Genomic DNA, 27012 nt, shown 5'->3' on the forward strand with positions numbered 1-27012 from the left:
TCGGCACACGCCATGCAAGAAGAGCACATTTTCGTAATCGCAGCATCGATTCCGAACCAAGTACAGTGCTGACGCGCAAGTTGTTTCGTTCGCACTATACCCCAATGTCCTTGGTGGAGAAGCCGTAAGACAGAGGACTGTAATGAACGTGGGACCACGACCCTGGACTGATCATTATCAGAACGCAACAGCAAAACGCCACGTCGTACAAAAAGTCTCTCCTTGTGAGCAAAAAATCGGCGAACCAACGGATCCTCGATCCGTGATTTCGACAAGGGCCATTGCGTAGCAACAAAACGCAAAACGGTAGCAAGGACAGGGTCAGCAGCTGTGGCTGTAGCTACACGACAAAAATCAATCGGAAACGATTCGACCACTTCATCGGTTTCCGCATCAATGAACATGCAAGCAAGTTCGGAAGAATCGAATGCTCTATCCTCAGCATCAGACAAACGGGACAACGCATCGGCGTTTCCGTGCTTAGCAGTGGACCGATACAAGATATCGTAGCGGTACTGCGAGAGGAAAATTGACCAGCGAATGAATTTCTGCGCTGTACGTGGAGGTACAGGCTTGTTCGGATGAAAAAGCGATGTCAAAGGTTTGTGGTCTGTGATGATGGTAAAGTGACGACCATACAAGAAATCATGAAACTTTGTAACACCAAATACGAGAGCCAAAGCTTCTTTCTCAATCTGGGAATAATTTCTTGGCGCAGACGAGAGCAATTTGGATGCAAAGGCAATAGGGCGATCGTGCGAACCCTTTTTTGTGCGCAAGCACAGCACCGATCCCGAAATCCGATGCATCTACCATCAACAAAAGGGGTTTCCGGGGATCGAATGGCGTAAGGCAAGTAGTGGAAAGCAACGCTGATTTCAACTGGTGAAAGGCGCGTTCGCATTCCGTCGTCCAGACGAACGGAACACCTTTACGGCGTAAGCGATGCAGCGGAGCTGAAATGGAAGAGGCATGCGGGACATATCTGTGATAATAGTTAATTTTTCCCAGCACACTCTGTAGCTGCTTCAAATTCTGCGGCGAAGGCAAGTCTTGTATGGCACGGAGGTGCTCTGGACTGCGATGTATGCCCTGGGCATTGAGTACATGGCCCAGATAGGGTAAGTCACGAGCAAAAAACACACATTTGTCCTTCCGCAAGCGAAGACCATGTTGTCGCAAGACCTGAAATAATGTTCTGAGATTGGCCAAATGTTCTTCTTCCGTCTTTCCGGGGATCACAATATCGTCTAGATAGTTTGCTGCAGTAGGGACCGAGGCACAAACAGTCTGCAGATATTGCTGAAACAATGCAGGGACGGATGCACACCTGAATTGCAGTCTTTTGAATCGATACAACCCAAGATACGTGTTAACCACCAAGACGCGCTGGGATTCTTCGTCCACTGGTAGTTGCAAGTACGCATCTGCTAGGTCCAATTTCGAAAAATATTTACCCGGGCACAGTTTGTCAAAAAGGTCTTCCGAGCGGGGTAAAGGATAAGTTGCAATCACTAGCTGTGGATTCACCGTTGCCTTGAAGTCCGCACAAAGTCTCAATTTTCCGGAAGGTTTTGGCAAAATGACTAAGGGTGATGCCCAGTGAGAAGCCTGCACACGTTCAATTACACCTTGTGATTCCAAATCGTGTAACGTTCTTGCGACCTCATCATGCAATGCGTGGGGAACATTGCGCGCTCTGAAAAAGTTCGGTTGCGCGTTGACTTTCAGTTCCAAATGTGATTCATAGTTCTTAGCGCAACCAAGGCCCGGTGCAAAAATGTCTGCAAATTCTTCACATAGACGAGAAACACAGTCTGGTTCACTGATAGGACCTGATTGACTATAGACAAGTTAAACAACTGAAATAAATCTAAACCAAACAAGTTCACAGCAGAAGAAGAACGAAATACGTAAAATGACACAAGTTTTGTTTGTCCCTTGTATGTTGCAAGAAGGCTGCACTGTTCTAACACAGGGATATTCTGACCGGAATAGCTAGTTAACTTAACATTTGCGGCACGCAACGGAGGTGAGCCCAGCTGTTTGTACGTGTCTTTATTGATTAGTGAAACTGCAGCTCCGGTATTGACCTGGAATGGGATCACGTTGCCATGAATGTCCAAATCTACAAAAAGTTTATTGTCCTGCTGACGACAAGAGCGACTGTCTCATGCAACGTGAACCGACACTGGTACAGAATCACTTGTGACTTGATGGGATTTCCTACGATGTCGACGAACACTATTTGTGGGACGAACACAGTCACTGTTAGAGAGAGTGGCACTGGGCGGAGTGGAATTAACTACATGAATGTCCATGGGCGAAGGTTCACGAGCCTGAGTATTCTTGGTTCGATTCCGATTCCGGCGCGAAGCAAAGGGCCTGGAAATGTTGTAAGTGTCCGTTCTGAGCTTTTTCTGGCAAACACTTTGAACATGTCCTTTTTTATTACAGAAAAAGCAAATAGCTTGGGGTGACGGGCAATTCTCACGCGAATGTCTAGTAGCACACTGCGGGCATGACTTTAGCACTTCATGTGCTTGCTTGTGCGGCAAACGTAGCGGAGAGCTTGGCGGCAGCTGTGCGGACGGGCGCGAGGGCTGTTTACTGTTCCGTGCAGCTCGCCCGGCGGGCCGGTTAATGTGACACACGGCTGGCGAAGCGTCAAACGATTCCTGAGCAAAGTCGAGTGTGTCTTGCCTATCTAATATGTCCATCACTTGTTGAAGGGAGGGAATGACTAGTTTCAAAATCTGTTCCCTTATACGAACATCAGAAACGTTCTGTGCAATTGCATCACGCACCATTGTATCTGAATAAGGGAGTCCACATTCACACTCAAAAGCACAATCCCCAGTAAGGCCTTGCAAAGTTGCAACCCACTCCTGATTAGTCTGACCAGCTGTACGTTTTGTACGAAAGAACGTATACCTTTTTGCAACGACATTGACTGATTCTTTGAAATATGCATGTAATGCAGACAAAATTTCGTCATAGGACAGAGTTGCTACGTTGCATCGGGGGAACAATTTCACTATCACTCGGTACGTGTGGACGCCTACGGCGGAAAGAAGAAATGGCTGCCGCTCATTACCTTGAATTCTGTAGGCGGCGAGATGGAATCCAAATTGGCGTGACCACTCTGTCCAGCTTTCCAGTGCCGCATCAAAAGGACGAAAAGGTGGTGCAACTGCGTGTTGTGGCTGCGGTAGCGGTGGAGCGGCGGCTGCCGCATCGTTTTGCATCGCATGTTGACCCTGGACGAGCTGTCCAAGGGCATCCAATAAGGCCTGCGTCTGCTGAGTCTGCAAGCGATAAAATTCGGACAGTACATCTGGAGATTGTGGCGAAGCCATGACACAAGTAAATTAAGCAAGATCAGGTGGTACAAACGCGCTTTAGCTCGTCGCCATGTGAAGTGTTGGCAGAAGAGCCAACACCGTGTTGCTAGAGGAAGCCGAAATGCACGCTTTTAAGCTCACGCAGATTGTCGTGAGGTCTGGAACAGTTATAGGAGTTGAGTCTAATAAAAAAGGTACGTAGCTGGTAGAATACTTAACTTTAATCCATAATTGGTGTACATCGCTCTTGACAGTACATGTTTTATAAGATAAATATCAAATGCTATGGCGCCTTGCTAGGTCATAGCAAATGACGTAGCTGAAGGCTATGCTAACTATCGTCTCGGCAAATGAGAGCGTAATTTGTCAGTGTAGCGTCGCTAGCAAAGTCGGCTGTACAACTGGGGCGAGTGCTAGGACGTCTCACTAGACCTGCCGTGTGGTGGCGCTCGGTCTGCAATCACTGACAGTGGCGACACGCGGGTCCGATGTATACTAACGGACCGCGGCCGATTTAAAGGCTACCACCTAGCAAGTGTGGTGTCTGGCGGTGACACCACAGCTACAGCAAGATGGAGCTCTAGCACACTTTTTTTTATTTGATGCGTGAGTTCGTTGATGAACAATGTCGAGGTCCCTGTACTGGGTGTGGTTCAGCAAAATCTCCAACCCGACTGAAATGACCAGCACGAAGCTCGGACTTTACCACGCCACACAACTCTTTATGGGTCGTAAAAGTCTCATGTGGCTCAAGATCGGTACAAGACTAATGAGGAACTGTGTAAAAGTGTTGAGAAAATCTTTCGAAGAGTAACTCCTGAGATGCTCTGCAGTATGTCAAGGAGTACATGGTGACGCATAGATCTCTGTGTAAGATATGATAGTGAACTATAGATCTGCTGGATATATATTTATTATATGTAAATAGTTCAATATACAATATTCTGCTTTGACGTACGGAACCGGGAAGTTGTCGGACACACGTAGTATTTGAATGCCACCTAGCCAACATCTCTATGCATGAAATTGCCTTAAGGGGGCGTTTGTTTTTGTCTGACAGGTAAGCTGCCATTTCGACAGATTCGACAGCACGAGTTGCTGACATTCCCATTTCCCATCTTCCACTGCTCAAATGGATATGTGGGCTCACGGCAGGAAGTTACCTTCCTGTGTATGATATTTTGCTGCCCATATACCAAGCAAATGGTCTGATCACGACAAAGACACATCATGAAGAAAATCAGGACCATGAGAACAAATTTTAGACGGGAAGGGAATAAAGAAGAGGATAGTTTCAAGTAAGTTTGGAAGGACTTCATAGATCCTTCTAGTCGCAATTCGTGTGGTCCTATAGTTTCTCTCATACCATATCTTGCTTTTCAGTCAAGGGATTTAGGAGTGACAAAAAGTAAAAATACACTGCAGTCTATTAAAAGCGCAAACACTATTAAGGCTTTCGACACAGTGCATCACTACAGACTGTTAACGAAGGTACGAGCATATGGAATAGGTTCCCACATATGTTAGTGCCCTAAAGACATCTGAAGTGACAGAAAACAGTTTGTTGTCCTCGAAGGCGAGTGTTCATCAGAGCCAAGTGCATCGTCAGGAGTGCCACAGGGAAGTGTGATAGGACCGCTATTATATTCTATATTCATAAATGATTTGGCGGACACGGTGGGCAGGAATCTGCGGTTGTTTGCTGATGATGCTGTGGTGTACGGTAAGGTGTCAAAGTTGAATGACTGTAGGAGGATACAAGATGACTTACACAAAATTTTTAGTTGGTATGATGATTGGCAGTTGCCTCTAAATGTAGAAAAACGTAAGGTAATGTGGATGAAAACGATAAGAAAACCCGTAATGGAAGGAAGGAAGATTGGGTTTAACATCCCGTCGATATCGAGGTCATTAGAGACGGAGCTCGAATTGTGTCAGGGATGGGGAAGGAAATCGACCGTGATCTTTCGAAGGAACCATCGCGGCATTTACCTGGAGCGATTTATGGAAATCATGGAAAACCTAATTCTTTAAACCCATAATGTTCGGATACATTAACTGTAGGGTCCTGTTTGACATAGTGACGTCTTGAAATATGTGGGTGTAACGTTGCAAAGCGGTATGAAATGATTTATTGGTAGAATTCTACGAAAGTATGGGTGATCTGTAATGGAGACCACATATAAGACGCTTGTGCGATGTATCCTTCAGTACTGTTCGAGTGTTTGGGATCCGCACCAGGTCGGATTAAAGGAAGACATCAACGCATCGCAGAGACACGCTGCTAGATTTGTTGCCGCTAGGTTCAAACAACACACAAGTATTACGGAGACGCTTCACGGACTCAGATGGGAATCTCTGGAGGGAAGGCGACACTATTTTCGGGGAATACTTCTGAGAAAATTTAGACAGCCAGTATTTGGAGCTTACTGCAGAATGATTACACTGCCAACAACGTACATTTCGCGTAAAGACTACGAAGATAAGAGACGAGAAATTAGGGCTCATTTGTAGGCATACAGATATTCGTTTTTCCCTCGCTCTATGACTAGTAGTCGTACAGATTACCCTCCGCCACGCACCGTACGGTGGCTTGCGGAGTATGTATGTAGATGTAGAAGACACCATCAGTGGCGTAGGGGGTGGGGGTGGGGGGGGGCGGCAAGGAGGTCTATTATGTCCCGGACGCCACTTGCAAAGGGGCACGAAATGGTCTCCAAGATTTTCCGGAAAATATATTATTAGTAGAGTAAATTCTATATGTTATACCGTCTTACTATATGTGTTTCGAGGAGAGGGAGCGCTAATAAAGTGTAGAATCGTACCTCGGGTGCCGAGGACGGTGGGAGACGGGGACAATGAAATGTTGTGGACCGGGCGCCAGTTATGTTCACTAAGCCACAGGGCAGCAAGCAACAAACGTCGAACTGGAGTCAAGTGTACTTGGATGTGCAAATGATTTGAACTTGAACACAACGGCAAAAAGTAGGTAGCAGTAACCATACAGCATTGTGTCTGTAATGACAGATTACACAACAGGTTTCTCATTCCATGTTTCTCAAGGCATATTACTTTATCCATAAAATTGCAGGAATTCTGTCGTAACCAAACTTGGTCGTCTGCAAATATTGCGGCTGTAACGGTTTGCATGCGAAATATTAGTAGAAGACAAAGTTAAGGGACGGTCGAATTTTCACATGGGTCAACGCCGTTTGAATGTTTGTTATTTACGGAGTAGATTGTGTTACGTGTCGTGCAAGAAGGAAAACGTCTACCAGCGCGTCTAGGACAGCGGCAATATCAAGCCCTATTGAAGTTGTGGTTTATTGCGCCGCGATATTGCTATTCACATTGGTCGAGATCCCGTGACTGTCACGCTATTATTGAATAGATAGGTACAGGAGAGCCATCCTCATCACCATGCAGAATCTCAACGTTCCCACGACGCTATACTTTGTTTACTATAAGAATGGACTTGATGTAAGTAAACACAAACGCGGTGACTGGTCAGAAGCCGTGGCACACGACGCTGGTGTTGCTACACTCTTGGATGTTACTTATGTATTCGGTAAGTTATTACAAAGTTACAGTAAATGAAACATTAAGACATTCTAGTCAACGTATTTCTTAATCACACTTCAGCTATGTAGTTTTTATTTTGAAAATCGTGTAAAGTCGCAGCACAGTCTACTAAATACAGTCGCGACACTGGTGCGAAAGCTGTTACCATTTGACAACTGGAGCGACATTAGCGCTCCAAGTGGTGAGAAAGCAGATAGCTACATTCTTCGTAATGACAGTGCTTGTTTTTAATTATTTTTCTACTTAATTAACGAAGTAGGTGTTATGTTTCGCATTCCATGCATTAGCAGATTACCAAGAGACATAAATTGTTGTAAAAAAAATGTAAATGCCGTGTGACTAGGGCCTCCCGTCGGGTGCAAGTCTTTCAATTTGACGCCACTTTGCCGACTTGCTCGTCGATGGGGATGAAATGATGATGATTAGGACAACACAACACCCAGTCCCTGAGCGGAGAAAATTTCCGACCCAGGCGGGAATCGAACCCGGGCCCTTGGGATTGACAGCCTGTCGCTCTGACCTATTTTTTTTAAATTTTTTTTAAAATTTTGATCGGTGTGTTTGGTCGTTGCGGACGTCACATGACATCCGTTAATGTTCGTTTTGTTGATCGTTCCACACAGTTTTTTTATTACAGGGGCCAACCAGCATTCTGGCCGAACACGCTGAGCTACCGTGCCGGCATACCACTCAGCTATCGGGGGCGGACATAAATTGTTGTGAAAGAAATGTAAAAAGAGCCAAATCTTGTTGATTAAATGACATAAACTACTACTTACTCATGAAGAAATACTTTCGAATTTTTGTATAATTGTAGCTTAGAGAGTATAAACACACATTTCATGCTTGAGAAGCATATATTTCTCTTATTGTATGTTCTTATTGTGACAGGGACTTTCGTTGTCACTTCAAGCCTTTTTATGTAATCTAACGGTTTACCCATTTTTACACTTCAGTCGACTTTGTAATTCAAGAATATTTATGCAAATGTAATTGCTTTTGCTTCACAGGCGAATATGTTGAAAGAGTCTTCCCGGTTGTGGAATTGAGTTTTTCGATGCTGAGAAAACTTTTATTTCATTTGACATGTTATTATCATGTCTGTGGGGCTTTTCCTTCAACTGGAGGTGTGTTGGCTTAATAGTGTATGTTAAATACTGGAGGTATTTCGGTCTTGACAAAACTTGGCGACGTTGAGTAGATGGACGATGTCTTTCTGCAAAAAGTCACGTCTTCTGGTGTTTACTACTTTAAAGTGCCGTTTCAGACTTTCCAACGTCCTTAGGAAGCTAAGGAATGACGAATGTGCTGTCATTTTTTAGTTATTGTCGATTTTTATTTCACTACATACGCTCCCTATTGTATAAACTATAGTTAAAATCAGTATAAACAAAAGTGTTCACACTTACGCGATATCGCTTTGGAAGTGTCTCTTACTGGCCGCTTGGCGCGCTGCTATCGCAGTGGGCAACAAAAGACAAGACGGAGTGTCGCGACTGTTAGACTCATGGAGGTAAGAATAAGGGGAGATGGCGCTACGTATCCCAGCCGTACTACGTTTTGAAGCCATGGGGGCGTGGCTCGCTGCCATGACACTCTGACCAAAACATTGCCAGTGTGCTATAGCGCTGCGTGTATTACAGTCGCTAATTGCACCATATACACATGTAACGTCATCAGATTGGTTGTTTCAAAGTTTTTGTTTAAAATAAAATCTCGTAAAGGCGAAATTCCGCGTTTCTTCTGATTAAAAATAGTTTTTAATGTAATATTACGAATAGCTAGCCTTCAATGTAAACGATACAATTTTGTTAATTCAGTAATAAACGTGTATCACAAACTAAATAATAGAAACTGAAAACTAAGTTAGCTATACCCTCCCTCCAAAGCCCCATAAATACATCTTGTTTGTCATACGTACTGGGACATTTCAGTTACGTTACACTACTGGGAAACACTGTTCATTACCACCAATATTTACTGAAATACGGTACATAGAATGGCAAATCTACACAGTGTCCTGTTTAGGCCTATACTTTACGCCAGTTAATGTAGTGTTAGCTTTTAATTTGGTACATGATGAAGACAAAGTGAGTTACTCAACACTTCGATTATCGACAATACGTACGTGTTATACTGAAACGTGAACTTGAAAACTAAGAATTTAATTATTTGAATTAACATACCTTTTGCAAATGTTTTGGGTGTGTAGGGAAAACTGATGGTACAGCATTTTCTCGGAGCCTTACTGTTTTAAGGGAAGTTCGGTCTATGTCCTCCTCTCAGAAATGCTGAGAACATTTAGTGCTCCATTTAGACGCACGCCAATTCTTCCTCCTCACGGCATTCTCCCACAGAGCTTTCCGACTTTCATTTTTAGGAAATCTAAAATCATTCAGGAGAAAAAACACGCTATAGTACAAGTACCGATGTAGCACACGTTCATTCACAATGAAGTTGTAAAATCACACTTAACGAGACAACTTACACATGAAATGTTATTCCCTTCGATTTCGCATCACAATCAGAACGATTCGTACATCCGAACAGCACACAAGTCACGATAACAGCGCAAAATCCTTCCAAAAGCGAGCGACAAGCCTAAACACACAAGCTTACAGCAGCAATGTTTTGGTCGGATTGAGATGGCTACCCTCGGCTTCACATAGCTTCACAGCTGTGACGTCACGGCGTCTCCCCTCTATTCTTATCTCCATGGTTAGACTGTTATACCTTTAGTGTCTACAATATTTAACTGTACGGTAAAATCCCTGCAATGTGGTTTTGCGACACACATAGCTCGCTCAGAAAAATTACACTATGTTTATGTTAGGAATTTTTGTCACTCTTGTTTATTATACTATGTAAACTAAGAAAGAGAGAATCTTATGCTTTCCGTCTGGTCCCAAAGAAGCGTACGGTGTTGCTGGAGCTTTGCCACTATTAAGAAGCGTACAGTGTTGCTGGAGTTTTGCCAATATTATTTCACTCTCTTGAAAAATTAAATGACATTGGAAGCTATATTGTTTCTCTGGACGTCCCTTTTTACGTCTGAATTGCAACTGCTCACATCACGGCAGGTTAATGGACCAGCTGTCTGGCTGGCCAATGCTGTCAAAGTTAATGTGCCAATAAAGTTGTCGTCCCATATTATCGCTCAGTCGCCATGCGCGTAACGCACAGCATAAAACGTATCCTTGTGACGCTGCTTGACGTGGCAAGTGCTCTACCGACTTCTTTTTCTTTTTTTTTTTTACCATTTTGTTCGATATAGTTCGTTGCGTTTGGTCTGGGCGGACGTCACAAGACATCCGTTCAATTTGATCGTTGAGTCCTTGACTCAGTTTTTTATTACAGAGAGCATGCAGCCCTCTTTTTTTATTTATTATTTTTTTTACAATCGTATTGACCGACTAGGATCGCGTTAACAACTTCAGTTCCTCTTCTTCCTTTGTTGTTTTTATTTTTTTATTTTTATTTTTTTGGTAATCTCATTTTGTCCGTTTTCGTTCGTTGCATCTGCTCGGAGCGGATGTCACAAGACACCCTTTTCAGTTCGTCGTTGATCCATTAACTCAGTTTTTTTATTACAGAGGATCCTCTGACCGAACACGCTGAGCTACCGTGCCAGCTTGTATTTTGTTCGTTGTACTTGGTCGTAGTGGACAGCACATGACATCCTGACATCCGTTGAAGTTCAGTCCGTTGTTGAGCCTTTCACATTTTTTTCCCCCCCCTCTCTGACCGAACACGCTGAGCTACTGCGCCGGCACCGATTGAGCTATTCAAGCACAACTCACGACCCATCCTCACAGCTTTACTTTACTGCTAGCATTTAAAATAGATTCAACGTAGTTCGTGTTTACACCACATACGAAAGCCGATTTTCGCATGGTAAACAACCAACTCCAAGCACAAAGTGCCGTTAGTGGAAATGATTAAACTCAGGTAGTAATGTCTACCAACAGGATCACTAGACTAGAATACAGATGAGGAGCTGAGATCCATAAGGGCTTAAAGCACACCGCCGTCGATTCCACATTTAAATGAATATCAGAGAAACCAGTGATACAGCTTTTTTATGAATTTTCATATATGCAATGTGCACCTACAGCACAGATAAACCTGACTCACCACAAGATCAGCAGGTTTCATAAGCGTGAATAAATGCTGCAGTCTCACATTCGACGTTGATGTGCTTTAGGCCCCTATGATTCTCAGCACCTCAAAAGGATTACTGTATGATAAAATTCATAACTTAATATACTACATCTCATTAAAATCCCTCAAAATAGGTTTACTGTTGGTACAGCTTTAACATATACTGACGTCCGATTTAATTTTACTACAGTATACGATAGTGAGTTAATTAGCATATCTGAGGAATGTGCTATCATCTAGCAAGATTTATGCCAAGCGAACAGGGATAAAAGTTTGCTGCAGTGTGCTACCACCTGGTGGCACTGATGTAAACTTCTGGTTCAGTGGCAAGGGCTGGCTGTGCACATCGTGAATCGTGCACATTGTTTATCAAATCCGTATGTATTTGTCCCGTACGGCAACGCGAGTTGCACATGCGCAGAAGCTCCTTAAAATGTGCACAACTGAAGGTGTGCTCGCAACCCTGATTCTAAGTTTCACAGAGTCCAGAGGAACAGTAGAGCAATGAATTTAAATACCGCATCTTTCAAACTGCAAATCTATGTTACATTTAACAGCATTCAAAGAAAAATAACCAATAAATCGGCAAGGTGTCGAAAGTTAGGGTCTTCATATGCTCTTGTGCTCTTATACAGCAGCCGCAACTGCTCTTGTGCTACCTGCATTTCTTGGTTCCTCGTTTCTTGGGTATTTCTCAGTCATTAGAAAGTTCTCTGGCCATTGGGTGCTGCCACAGTCAAAATAGTTCGGTCAGCTTTCGAATACGATGGTGAGTATGTCGAAGTCTGCAAAGCTTGTGTCAAAACTGTTTCGTATTTTTCGTTATTAAATAGAGTAATGTAAATTTATCGCAGCAGTAGTGAACAGAGAAATCCTATAGAAAATAAATAGCTATTTCGTTTAAAATAAAGCTGCTAAAGCAATTAATGAAAAACTGATTTTGAAAATGAAAATTTGCCAACTCTACACACTGGTCAATCATAAAAGACACGTCTTGATTGACCTTTGATGGCTCGTGATGTAAGTACCTTTTCTGTATCTCTGAACTGTTGAGAGAACCATCAGATTCATTATAGCGCGTTCAACATTGTTTCTACTGCGGTCGGTCTGACTTGCTTCAAGCACTCTACCTTTGCAAAACAAGATCTAAATGTTGCAAACCTACTGGACAAGAAATTACGAGGATTAATGGCAACAACTGTGCCGTGCGTTTGAATCTCTTTATTCAACTGCAACCGGTTTCAGTGACACACTGCACCGCCATCAGGCCCCTCTGTTGGTAAAAATTTGGACCTATGGTCAACTTCCCGTACTGTCATAAAAAAATCTAAAAACTAAGCTTCATCCCAACAGCCCTTGGAAGGCCCACCGGTACTGACCAGCCACAGTGTCATCCTCAGCAGACAAGCATCACTGGATGCGGATAAGGAGGGGCATGTGGTCAGTACATCGCTCACCTGGCCGTATGTCAGTTTCCGAGACCGGAGCCTCTACTGCTCAATCAAGTAGCTCCACAGTTTGTCTCACAAGGACTGAGTGCACCCCGCTTGGCAACAGCGCTCAACAGATGGTCACCCATCCAGATGCTATCCCAGCTGGACAGCGCTTAACTTCGGTGATGTGATGGAAACCGGTGTTACCACTGCGGCAAGGCCATCAAACTCGGCGTCCGAGACCTGCTCATACAGAAAGCAGAAAGTGTTCACTACACACATCATACAACTACTTATTACTCAAATTAGTCATGCCCAGGGACTAATACCACGTAACACCGTCCTAGCATTGATAGTGACTTCAATTCGGCAAGGAAGAGGGTTCGTAAATTTCTTTAGACATGCCCACGCTGTAATGAGGAGGTACCGATGTAGGCCATCCCCAAGGGCACATGTTGTTGTGGTCTTCAGTCCTGAGATTGGTTTGATGCAGCTCTCCATGCTACCCTATCCTGTGCAAGTTTCTTCATCTCCCAGTACCTACTGCAACCTACATCCTTCTGAATCTGCTTAGTGCATTTATCTCTTGGTCTCCCTCGACGATTTTTACCCTCCACGCTGCCCTACAATGCTAAATTTGTGATCCCTTGATGCCTCAGAACATGTCCTACCAGCCGGTCCCTTCTTCTAGTCAAGTTGTGTCACAAACTCCTCTTCTCCCCAATTCTATTCAATACCTCCTCATTAGTTGTGTGATAACATCAGGGGTGCAAAAAAGTGACCGAAAAAGAAACAAGAAAGAAGATAGGGTAACAGTTAACGGGGAGATGTACATGAGTTCTCCTACACCCTCGTTTCAATCTTCTAGATTAGATTAGTACTTGTTCCATAGATCATGAATACGACACTTCGTAATGATGTGTAACATGTCAGGTTAATAAAAGGTGTCTATACAAGATATTACATTACACAAAATATTACATGACACTTAATATTTTTAATTTTTTGTGGGGGTTGGGGAAATTACCCACTTAACTATATCCAAAAATTCATCTAATGGGTAGAAGGAGTTGTCATTAAGAAATTCTTTTAATTTGCTTTTAAATGCTATATGGCTATCTGTCAGACTTTTGATGCTATTAGGTAAGTGACCAAAGACTTTTGTGGCAGCATAATTTATCCCCTTCTGAGCCAGAGGTAGATTTAACGCTGAATAGTGAAGATCATCCTTTCTCCTAGTGTTGTAGCCATGTACACTGCTATTACTTTTGAATTCGTTCGGATTGTTAATAACAAATTTCATAAGTGAAATTGTGAGGCTACAGTGAAGATCTGTAGCTCTTTAAATAAGTGTCTGCAGGATGTTCTTGGACGAGCTCCAGCAATTATTCTGATTACACGCTTTTGTGCAATGAACACTCTTTTACTCAATGAGGAGTTACCCCGGAATATGATGCCATACGAAAGCAGAGAATGAAAATAGGCGTGGTAAGCTAATTTACTCGGATGTATATCGGCAAATTTTGCAATGACCCTAATAGCATAAGTAGCTGAACTCAAACGTTTCAGCAGATCCTCAGTGTGTTTTTTCCAGTTCAACCCCTCAACAATGAATACACCTAGAAATTATGAATATTCTGCCTCAGCTACCGATTTCTGATCGAAGTCTATATTTATTAATGGTGTCATTCCATTTACTGTGTGGAACTGTATGTACTGTGTTTTGTCAAAGTTTAATGAGAGCCCATTTGCAGAGAACCACTTAACTGAAAAACATCGTTTACAATTTCACCAGTTAATTCTTGTCTGTTCAGTGTGATAGCTATACTTGTATCATCGGCAAAAAGTACCAGCTTTGCATCTTCGTGAATATAGAATGGCAAGTCATTAATATATATTAAGGACAGCAGAGGACCCAAGACTGAACCTTGCAGCACCCCATTCTTGATTATTCCTCAGTTTGAGAAATCACCAGTTTTTTGCATATTAAGTGAACTGCTTATTTCAGTTTTCTGCACTTTTCCAGTTAGGTTTGATTTAAACCATTTGAGTGCTGTCCCATTCATACCACAGTACTTGAGCTTATTTAGCAGTATTCCATGATTTGCACAATCAAAAGCCTTTGAGAGATCACAAAAAATCCCAACGGGTGACTTCCAGTTACTCAGAGTATTTAATATTTCACTAGTGAAAGTATATATAGCATTTTCCGTTGAAAAACCTTTCTGGAAACCAAACTGACATTTTGTTAAAACTTTATTTTTGCAAAGGTGTGAAGCTACTCTACAATTACATTACTTTTTTTACTGAATTTTGGATAAGGCAGTCAGAAGAGAGATTGGGCGGTAGTTGTTGACATCAGATGTATCCCCTTTTTATGCAGTGGTTTAACAATGGCATACTTCAGTCTATCTGGGAAAATACCCTGCTTCAGAAAGCTATTACATATGTGGCTAAGAATCCCACTTATTTCTTGGGAACAAGCTTTTATTATCCTGCTGGAAATGCCATCAATTCCATGTGAGCTTTTATTCTTAAGAGAGTTTATTATCTTCCTAATTTCACAAGGAGTGGTGGGTGGAATTTCAGTTGTATCAAATGGTGTGGGTAAGGCCTCTTCCATTAACTGCCTTGCTTCTTCTACCAATTTCGTACTGTAACTAGGAGCACCTGTGGAGGAATCAAGCAAGAAAGGTAGAGGGGAATGTGGAATTTACTTGCACCTCCAGACGCTTCTTCTGCTGCTCCCAAGGCTCGGTTGGTACAATGAGAGGTTGGTGTACTGGGGCTTTCAGCAAGGGATACTTGCTGTGTCACTGGGGAGACATGACCGTAGACCGGACACTGTCGCTAGCTGCAATCTCGAAGTAGCAAAGGTTTCGTGTGCGATTAGTGCTGTGGTTTGGTTGTCGTTGCTGCTTTTCTACTGAAAACTGACTTGCCGGAGAAGTAAGGAAAGCAAGCATAATTGTACTGTCACTCACTGCTACAACATTGCCACTAAAACACGGGACATTATTTTTTTATCGTTTCCAAAAATATTAAATCTAATCCAGCGAGCACCTCAGAAAACAACTACTGACAATGAAGACTAATGGCCATCCTACATCTTACAGAAGTATAGAATGGAACGTAAGTCTGTTAGCAATAATGTTCAGGCGATTTTGTCACAACATTTCACATCACGGATAAAAAAGGGAAAGTGTTTTATATAGAGCACAGTCTTCTGCTGTTGTTATAATGTTAACTGAAGCAGAGATAATTGACTGAATTCTGTCCTCAGTAATTATAGTACCTTCAGAAAAAGGAATAGTGTTCCCGTTTCCAGTGAGTACTGTAAGAAGCAACCTATTTCTTCCTTTGACCTCTGTGGAATTTTTTGGACTGCACCATGGCCGCAAACTCTAGAAAAATAATTCCACAGTCAGTTTTGATTCAGCCTAGCAGCCAATTCACTATGTGATGAAAAGTATCCGGACACCCCCCAAAACACACGTCTTTCATATTAGGTGCATTGTGCTGCCACCCACTGCCAGGCACTCTGTATCAGCGACCTCAGCAGTCATTAGACATTGTAAGAGAGCAGAATGGGGTGCTCCACAGAACTCACGGACCTGGAACGTGGTCAGGTGATTGGGTGTGTCTTGTTTTATACATCTATATGCGAGATTTCCACATTCTTAAACATCCCTAGGTCCACTGTTTCCAATGTGATAGTGAAGTGGAAACGTGAAGGGTCATGTACAGCACAAAAGCATGCAGGCCGACCTCGTCTGTTGGCTGACATCTCAAGTTCTCATAGCACGTTATTAAGAATACACTGAAATTTGTTTGTGCACTGTCAGTCCATTGTTACTTTCCATTAATTCCTTGTAACTAGTGTGTCTCTTGCTATAAGGTTTGGAATTGGAAATCCATCCTTAAATTACTTCACCATTTTCATTACACTGATATAGGAATTAAAAGTTAAACAGTATTTTTAAAAGTATACATGAGCTGTGGTTCAGTTGCACCTAATTCATGAGCTGGTAGATATTTGCTGCTTGTTTGTTGTCCAAAATGGGGAGAGGGTTGGAGCAAGAGGATGACTTGCCCCTTAACATCTGGCATATGAAGTTTTTATTCATTACAGAATTCTTATACAAGCATAGAAGTGACTGGGTAACCAACAATTGAGATATTATAAGTTTTTTGTATTAACTATAAAATTTGATATTTGTGGCCTGGTATGGTATGTCTTGAAATGGATCACTTCATTTATATAAAAAAAATGTAGTTTTAGAACCTTTAGAGAATGGTATCTTATGTACAGCAATGAACACAGATCTCTGACATTGCAATCTTGCCACCAAACTCAACTGAAATCTTAATATTCAGTTTAATCATTGTAGATTTATTGGCTGATGTATTAGTCCTTTTGAGCCATTTTGTCATTAAAAAAGAGATTTACCACTCTAATTACATTTTCTGTTTCAGCTTGCTAAATGATGAAGCTTTCCATGGGCTTGAATGGGTTGAATTTCTGAGTCTGGCTGACAATGCATTGCCTGAAATTCCACAATATGTGCTAAAACGTATGCCACATGTGAAAACTCTTGATATGGGCCGAAGCAAAATCAGTACTGTATTAGAAAATGATTTTAAGGTAAGTTAAATGCAATGATTTTCCATAATTAATTTTCATTGTTTCCAAGGTGCAATTTTAGGAAAAATTTAAAAGTACTTTGCAGATGAAATCAAGAGAACACTGTAGAACCGAAGATGAAATGAGATCAGCTGGACTGGTGGAAGTGTGTGAAATGATTGATAAGCTTACAGGAGTAAGGAGAAAGAAATAAAGCAACTAAATAGAGTTTAGGTTGCATACGGATACTATATATATTTTCAATGATTGTCCAATTAAAAATGAAAGCTATTGATTCTTTTTTGCTGTTTAAAAAATGTTAAGGGCTTTTGTATTTCTTCATTGTGCCATTTCATTTGAGCATCAAGTATTTGAGAAATCTGAAACATAAAAGTGTACACACACACACACACACACACACACACACTCTCTCTCTCTCTCTCTCTCTCTCTCTCTACACACACTATGCAGCCCTTCCTTCATTCACTGAGTTGTGAGTTTGATCTTTGATCATAAAGACAAACTTCAGGAAAATTGAGTTAGTCAAGATATCGAACAAAAGCAAATTATGAAGAAGAAAATACTGCAGTGTGCTTTATCAACAGTTCATTTTCATTAATTACATTCTGTTTGTGAATTGAAAGTTTATGATGGAATCTAATACTATGAACATAATAGATGCTGCTTCAAAAATCAGTTGCCCTGCCAGTTAATTGTGCAGGTTTTGCTTATCAGCTATGCTTATCAATTACATATTTTTGAATAACAGGTATCACCTTACTCTAAGCTTAGATGTTACTTACAGCAACAGCTGTTCCTTAACTTACTCATTCATTCATGAATTAAAATGAAGGAAAAGGTATATGGATATGGATAGACTCAAAGTGTACATTAACAAAGTGGAACAGCTGTTAAAATCTGTGTTAATAATTAACTATTACTAAACACAATAAAGTATTGTAAATAATTTAGGATTAAAGGAGGTCACTCATGGAATAGCGGAAGCATTGAGTAATTGACAAGTGTGCACAAAAGATAAAGAGAAAGAAAACTTCCTAGCTTATAAATCCTTTGACAAGCCAGAGGACACACCCACACATGCACACGCACACACAAACCTGTGCCCCTATGTGGTGCCAGTTAGACACATTGTGTTTCCAGCTGGCACAATATACAGACAATTGTATATTCTTGTAGATGTGTGTCTTTGTACCATAACTTGACAGACAATTTGTTTCGAAAGCTAGCAAGCTTCTGCTATTTGATGAGTGGTCTCCTTCGCTTCTAAATTATTTGCATTCTACCAGAACTTTCCTACTGTGTAAATTATGGTAAAATTAAAAAGAAAGTTTCTTCTTTGAACAGCCCTGCTGCTCCTTTATTTGCATTAAGTATCATCTGCTTATCTCCTGTATAGCTTTATAATTACATGACCACACTGATATTTATCAGACCTGTTTACATTGTGCATGTCTACCTTTCATGCAGCTAGCAGAAATGTTCAATCATAGAATCTAGATAATTAGATAACTTGTTCAAATATTGACTAATAAAAATATGTGTTTGATTTTATTTTAAAACTAAACTTCTCAGTTTTCTGTTAGACACTGGAATGTGAGTGTAATAATTTTGTAGTAGAAGGAAAACATTAGGCAAGATATTTAAATAGTCAATACTACAGCTGTGTGTAGAGTGAGTCATTAGCACAGATATGCGCAGAGGTGCAGGGTGACCTTATTTCTTTCATGTTGTAATTTTTAAAATTATTTTCTTATTTTAAATACTACAGCATTTTTGTATGATTGAATGCATGTGTTATTAATTTCGGGACACTTTCATCTCAGAGATACTGTATGTGTGTGTGTGTGTGTGTGTGTGTGTGTAAAGAAGTAGCTTTACAATCGTGCAGATGATTAGCAGGTTATCATATTCTTTACTAAAAAATTATGAATTATTTTTGCAAACTGACTTGTTCCTCTAACAAGACTTCACATTATGACCCATCCCACATGCATGTACCAATCTAACTACATATTTATGTTATTTTTGTGTTCTTCAGAAAGTGTGTAAGACTAGTCAATGAATTTTTTGATGGAAACTCAAGAAGATCTCCTCACTTAGTCAGTTACTTGCACATTCTGGAGAACACAGATTTTGGTTTCACTGCACTCAGTCTTATAAAATTTGTCATTGTCACCAATGCCAATTTTAGTTTTAAGTCTTCATAGTACTCTCCAAGTTTGTCCTGGAAACAGAGGAAATTATGTGTGCTGTAAGTCACAATGATGAACACAATAGCTTTTGTCTTGGAGTTCAGCAATATTGAAATGACTACTGATAAAATACTGTTCGTCTTAATGATTAATAATTTGTTCATTTTCTACTCTTCATAGATATTGTTAGTTGACAGCACATGAAAGATTGATTGTGCCTTTCAATCTGCATTCACTATATTAAACCTTTTTGCTTCTTACAGAACACTGCAGTAACATTGTTTTCTCAAGATTATACTCTTTGCATGACTAACTGGAGTGAAGTGAAATGTAATATACTGGTACTTTTTTTTTCTTTTTACAGAGTGTTCCAGAGCTTCAGCATCTATTTCTTCCAGGAAATATGATTTCAAAACTGGAAAAGAACTGCATACCTTACATTCTTCGCCATCTACATATTGGACGGAACAGAATTGAGAGCCTAAATGGAAGTCTCAGGTATGAAAAAATTTATGTTTTCACCTGATGATTCAAATACTGTATATTACTCACCTGTCATTTCCATTTCCCCTTGTACAATATGCTATACTATTATCTCACGTGTAAACTGTCAGATTTCAAAAATTGAAAATCAGTATTTGTGTGTGAAATATATTACCTGTAAAAACGGTTTTACTTAGAAACTTATTATCTATTTCATGTCACTGTGGCAGCTTCACAAATTATGCATAATTCTATCGAGAGATGAAGGGTAGAAAGTATTGATTACTGTTGGTGAGTTTAGCTCAAAAATGGTTCAAATGGCTCCAAGCACCATGGGATTTAACATCTGAGGTCATGAGTCCCCTAGACTTAGAACTACTTAAATCCAACAAACCTAAGGACATCAAACACATCCATGCCTGAGGCAGGATTCAAACCTGCGACCATAGCAGCAGCGCAGTTCTGGACTGAAGTGCCTAGAACTGCTCGGTCACAGCGGCCAGCGAATTTAGCTCCTTAGGAGGAAAGTGTTTCTAGAAAAAATTGTTCCAAAATATTTACTTTAGCCTTCGTACAAACATAGGTGAAATAATAATAAATTTTGAAGCTGGCCACTTCAAGAATTTCTTTTCCTGGTCTTATGACTTCATGTCTTAAAACTTTGAATATCTGTTGAAATGAGTGAAAGTAACTGGACCATCCTGTCAGCTATGTGTATTTTGTACAGATTTGAAAAGTCCTGTTAGTAACAAGCTCAGTCATTTCCATTGTACCCAGTTGATGTAGCATCATGTATAAGACACTGGACTCGTATGCAAGAGGAGCATGAGCTGCATCCCCTTTGGGCAATTCTGACAGTTTTTCTATTGTTTCCCCAAACTGTTCGAAGCAAATTCCATGATGGTCCTTAAAGAAGAGCACTGTCATTTTTGATTCTTCATTTGATTCAAGGTTTAATTTTTATATTTTTGTTATGGTACCCATATTTCATAGATCCATAAATGTAGACAAGTATGTTGAATACAAAGAACAGTGATTGTAGCAACAAGAGCAACATAGTATTTGTAGGAATCACATGGCACTTTACAATGAGTAATGAGTTTCATTCCCATTTACTGCCTAATAGCAAATGAAATACATACAGTTCTTGAGTGATACATAATTATCCATACACATATTTAAAATAACAAAATGATAAACAGATTTTATCATTAAATGCCATACAACATCTGCTTTATATTCTTTAATTACATGTATATTACATGATATAAGGTATTATTTAGTTGTTAAGCTGATATTCAATTCCTGGTTATGTCAGAGATTTGTTTCATTTGAGGGACTGGATGTTTGTGTTGTCCACATCACTTCATCTCATCTTCATTGAGACGCAAGTCATCGAATTGGCATCAAACAGAATGACTCACACCAGACAGCCAAACAACACCAGAAGAAGTCTCCTGAGCAATAATGCCATATGATCATTTCATTTAATTGTTGTCATTGTTGTGGTCTTCAGACCTAGACTGGTTTGATGCAGCTCTCCATAATACTCTAGGGGGCTTATGGGTGCTCAACTCCATAATACTCTATTCTGTGCAAGCTTCTTCATCTCTGAGTAACTATTGTAACCCACATCCTTCTGAATCTGCTTACTGTATTCATGTCTTGGCACAGGCACCAACTCTATGTTGCCTGAGGGGGCCCAAGCCCCCTCAAAAATTCGCTTTAAGAAAGTTACTAGTTATATTATGCTTTTTAAACTCACAAAATTATTTGGAATTTTTTATTTTCCTTGTTTGATGATAGTTACCTTTTAAAATACATCCAGTAATGAGGTAAAACAAATAATTATCAAGGTAGTAAGCAGGTTAACTGAAAACAAGTGATGTGAGTCATGATACTGTTATGGTGCTGCGGGTACACGTAGAATTTGTCCCGGTGCTTGAACCTTTGGGTAAAGTCTGGTGCCGGCGGGCCAGTGTTGCAGCCACAGCAATATCAAAAGGACTGGAGCAGAAGTGCCTGGAACCTTTCACCTTGCATCACCTTGACGCTTTGAGACATTATGATGCTGATGATATATAAAGCCCACCGTTTTGTTGCAGTCATTCAGTGTGGATAGTTTCATTCAGTGGATGCTGCAGACGTGTTTAGTGTTCTGACTTTAGTGTCTAGTGGACTATTTTATATGACTATATTTTATTCGTTTACTTTAGTCTCTTAGTGCATTATGAATTAAGTTTGCAATGGATCAGTTTGTTACCAAAAAGGCACACTTCAAGGTTGACGATACTGCAAGCCAACCTCCAACAATTATTGTGTCGTCAATTGCTTTGTTGTCTTCAGCGAGAACTGTTCACAGCTGAAAAGCAAACGCATGTGGTAGCCTCTCATGTTGCCTTTTATCATTGTCAAAAACAACCAAATCAATCCTATCGCGCTTGGGCTGCTGAACTTCACGGCCTCAGTAGAAAGTGTCAATTGTTACTGAAGTTCACAAAGAATCCTACGCCGATTCCATGGTACGGGATGCTATTATCTGATCGGCGCCCGACAAAGAAGTTAGGCAACGTGCCCTTCAGTTGGCAAATTCGACTCTAGATGAAGTCCTATCCATCGCTCAGTCTTTTGAAATTTCTCGCGCCGCTGGAGCACAAATAGAGGCATGGGGCGATGCCGGGGACATAAAACCTCTGTGCGATGTTGACGAAGCGTGTGACGTGTCCCTGCCGGCCGACGTGGCCGCAGTACGCTACCAAGTGCAGCCTCGGCCTAACCGTAAACAAACCTCTAAGAAACTGCAGCAAAACCCACGGCAGCTTCCTTTATGTCCGCGGTGTTTTACAAAACATTCACGAGATGTGTCACAAATGCAAAAAAAAGGTTCATGCGTCATCCGTTTGCAAATTTGACTGCATACGTGATGTTCATGAAAATGATGCCGATTCTGATTCTGTGTTGTCTGTCAATTGTACTTCTTCCCTTTAAGGGAAGTTATTCCTCACTGTCCAAATACTTGGACAAGATGCTCACATGCAGGTGGATACTGGTTCTGCTGCCACTATCATCAATTCTCAGACGTATCTTCAGTTGGGTTCTCCAATCCTGTCACCTGTCACTAGGCAATTACGGGGTTACAATAAACAGAATATTTCTCTCTTGGGACAATTTGATGCTGGGGTATCTTACAAATCTGTCGTTCGCACGGTTCCCATATTTGTGGTCGACCATAGTAACATGGGGAATCTTTTTGGTTTTGATGCCTTTTGCGTTTTTGGGTTCTCCATAGATGACTCTGTCAGTATCGTCTCTGATGCTATTCCTCATTCTCAATTGGATTCCTTGTCGATGACATTTTCGTCCCCTTTTTCTCCTGGGTTAGGCTGTGCAAACGACTTTTAAGCTCACGTCACGCTCAAACCAACTGCTCGGCCTAAGTTTTTTCGGGCTCGGCCCATTCCTGTGGCCCTTTGTGATCAGGTCAAATGGGAGCTGGATCGTCTCACTGCTTCAGGGGTCTTGCTTCCTGTCACTTCCAGTGAGTGGTCCTCTCCTGTCGTTGTCGTTGCTAAGCCAAATGGTGATTTTCCTCTCTGTGGCGATTTCAAAGCCACTGCAAATGCTCAATGCCTTATTGACACTTACCCTATGCCTCGAACTGAAGAATTGTTCACTAAACTTGCTGGAGGCCAATATTTTTCTAAACTTGACCTGTCAGAAGCTTATCATCAACTTCCTCTCGACGCTGCTTCCTGGCAGTTTCTGGTCCTTAACATGCCTTTTGGCCTCTATCAATACCAACGATTGCCATTCGGGGTTGCCAGTGCCCCTACTCTCTTTCAGCGATTCTTGGAACAATTATTGCTCACTGTCCCTGGGTGTATAAATTACCAGGACGACATTGTTGTCACTGGCTCCACCACTGACGAACATCTTCAAAATCTCTGCACACTTTTTCATGTCTTACAGACTGCCGGTCTTAAGTGTAATCTTCAGAAATCAAAATTTTTTCAGGCGTCTATCACGTACTTGGGGTTTCAACTCACTCGGGATGGTATTCGTCCGCTTCAGCAAACTGTCGCTGCAATTGATGCCCTTCCTCGCCCAACATCTATTAAGGAACTGCAGGCCTTCTTGGGGAAAATAGCATACTATCACAAGTTTTTACTGTCTGCTGCTTCGGTGGCTCAGCCATTGCATCGCCTGTTGCATAAAATCGTGACTTTTCACTGGTCTGCGTAATGCGATGCGGCTTTCCAGAAATTGAAGACTATGCTGAAACAGGCCCCGTGCCTGGCTACTTATCGACCTGGCCAACATCTTGTTCTTGCCAAGGTTGCCTCTCAATACGGGGTCGGTGCAGTCCTTGCGCACCGTTTTTCTGACGGTTCTGAACAACCCATTGCTTATGCCTCCAAAACGCTCACAGATGCCCAACAAAAGTATTCTCAAATTGAAAAAGAAGCTTTGGCCATTATTTATGCTCTTCATAAGTTTGGTGTTTTTCTCTATGGTTCCAAATTTCATCTTGTTATGGATCACAAACCACTTGTTTTCTTGTTTCATCCATGAACGTCACTTCCCGACAAGGCTGCACACCGACTCCAGCGTTGGGCTCTTTATTTGTCTCGTTTCAATTATGAAATTCATTTCCAGCCGACGGCTCAACATGCAAATGCTGATGCACTGTCTCACCTTCCCATGGGTCCTGATAATGGCATTCAATAGGGACGAACTTTCGTGTTTCCACCTGGATGTTGACGAGCAGCGGGTTGTAGACAGGTTCCCCATCACCGGGGACCGACTGGCAGTTGCTACAGGTTCTGACCCTACCCTCTCCCGGGTTTTACGCTGTATTCAGAAGGGTTGGCCAGATTGTCCGTCTGCTAAGACTTCTGATTCATTGCATTACCGCCTCACGGCTAGGGATGGTGTTATCCTCCTTTCCACCAAAAATGCTTCGCTGCATATTGTGGTACCTGCGTCTTTGCGTGCTTCGGTCTTGCGCCTCCTTCACCAAGGGCACTGGGGTGTCTCTCGCACAAAATCTCTGGCGTGCTGTCATGTGTACTGGCCCGGCATTGACTCTGAAATCACACACATGGTCGCTGCCTGCGGCCCTTGTGCGTCACAGGCCACTGCCCCGAAGTCATCTTTGTCACCGTGGTCTTTGCCTGAGAAGCCCTGGGAGCATATTCATGCTGACTTAATGAGACCTTTTTTAGGTACTTATTGGCTTCTCGTTATTGATGCCTACTCTAACTTTCCTTTCATTGTCCGTTGCACGTCGCCTACCACCGCGTCAACCACCAATGCTCTAGCTCGCATTTTCTCTTTGGAAGGCCTTCCCTCTACTCTTGTTACTGATAATGGTGCGCAATTTGCCTCCTCCAATTTTGTGGATTTTTGTGCCTGTCATGGTGTCATGCATGTCACGGCCCCTCTGTTCCATCCACAGTCAAACGGTGAGGCTGAACGATTGGTCCACACATTTAAGGCTCAGATGAGGAAACTCCTGACTTCTTATTCTGATGATGTGCTTCTCCAATTTCTGGCTTCTTACCATTTCACCCCCATGGGCGACCACAGCCTGGCTGAGCTCTTACATGGCCGACAGCCCTGCGTGCTACTTCATCTTCTGCGGCCTTCCACCTCACGGCCGCGGGTGCCTTCGCTTGGCCGGTTCACCGCCGATGACCTTGTATGGGTACAGGGATATGGCAGGGGGCCAAAATGGAGTCCTGGCCACATCTTATGACACCATGGCCGACGCCTGTATGAAATCCAGACGGACATGGGTGTTGCAGTGCGTCATTCGGACCAGCTTCAGACTCGTGTGCCAGCAACGCCTGTTCCGGATGCCGCTACACCACCTTCGGCTCTACCTGACACTCAGGATACTGGAATCTCTCATTACTCACAACGCAGTCCTCTCACCATCATATCGGTGCCAGCACAAGAACTGACGCCACCAGGAGATGTGCCCATGCAGGAACCAGATGACCATCATCTGTTGGAGCAACTCTACTCACCTCCTTCTCCTACGGACGCGGACACATCGCCCATGTCTCCTGTTATAACAACCGGACTTGTCGCAATGGGCAGATTGGTGCACAGGGCCCCAGCAGATTCGACCCCCACATCTCCTGTCATCTCGACCCGTTATCATCGAGGACACTTCCATCCATACAGGAAGCCTGCTCCTCGAGACTTTACGGCCAGTCCAACAACACCTATGGACATTAGCAATCTACAGGCCACCTCCATCAAGACCTGTGCAACAAATTCAAAGGGGGGAAAAGTGTTGTGACTCGCCAATCTTTCAAAGTGCCGACGCGCAGTTCCGCGTGTCCTCTACATGCCAGCCATACAGCAACAGCGCCACCTAAGTGGCCTGCCAGCCAGCATCTGCTAGACTTGGACTCAGTTATGATTTAACTGTTAAAGTGTGCACACGTCTTACTCTGTTTACATGATCTGTGACTTTCATGTACTGCGTCTTCCTTGAAATATATTTGTTCAACTTGAAGTTATTACATGAACAAAAGTGCTTGCTTTTAGTAGACAGAGATTAAACAAATTTGGAAAAATCAACTGATTTTCAAAAATGTCTTAGACATTGAGAGATTGTCCTTACACTTGAGTATGTTAGCCGATATCACTAATAAAAAACAACTTGTCTTAAAAAATATGTGTGATGTAAGAAAGTACTTTACGCAAGAGCCTGCAGTTGGAGAAATGTTATGTGCAGTAGTGAAGTGCATTAAGCTTCTCCAAGTAGTTCCAATCACATAGCAACAGCAGAACGGTCATTTGGCACCCTTAGACATCTGATGACGTATCTCCGATCAACAATGGGACAGAAGCGACTGAACAACTTGGCTGTTCTTCATGCCCACCAAGATGTTTTGGATGAATTGGATATCCGATCAGTCATCAACAACTTCAGTAACCCAGTCAGATGGTTGACATTTGCACCTTTCTAAAGACACTCTAGTCCTAATAATGGCATTTAGAGCAATATTAAAAATCCTTATAAAATAGAGAAATAAATACGTACATAATGTTAAATTTTCAGTTTTAAGTATTAATACTAGTTTAGTACTGTATTACTACATTAATATAGTATGTCATTAGTTATTTTCCAATACTTAAATATTTTTAGGGTGTAA

At 41.9% G+C, this 27012-nt stretch overlaps 1 protein-coding gene across 1 annotated transcript in view; it reads left to right on the forward strand.

The window, feature by feature from the left end:
• LOC124615812 (leucine-rich repeat and death domain-containing protein 1) overlaps positions 1–27012 on the forward strand; it is a 218238-nt gene that overhangs the window by 131138 nt on the left and 60088 nt on the right. Inside the window, exons 2-3 of the mRNA XM_047143956.1 lie at positions 16997–17165; positions 19722–19855. Coding sequence (XP_046999912.1) covers positions 16997–17165; positions 19722–19855 — 303 coding nt within the window. The remainder of the gene's footprint in view (positions 1–16996; positions 17166–19721; positions 19856–27012) is intronic.

The sequence above is a fragment of the Schistocerca americana genome, chromosome 1 (genome assembly GCF_021461395.2).
Source record: "Schistocerca americana isolate TAMUIC-IGC-003095 chromosome 1, iqSchAmer2.1, whole genome shotgun sequence".
Lineage (NCBI taxonomy): Eukaryota > Metazoa > Arthropoda > Insecta > Orthoptera > Acrididae > Schistocerca > Schistocerca americana.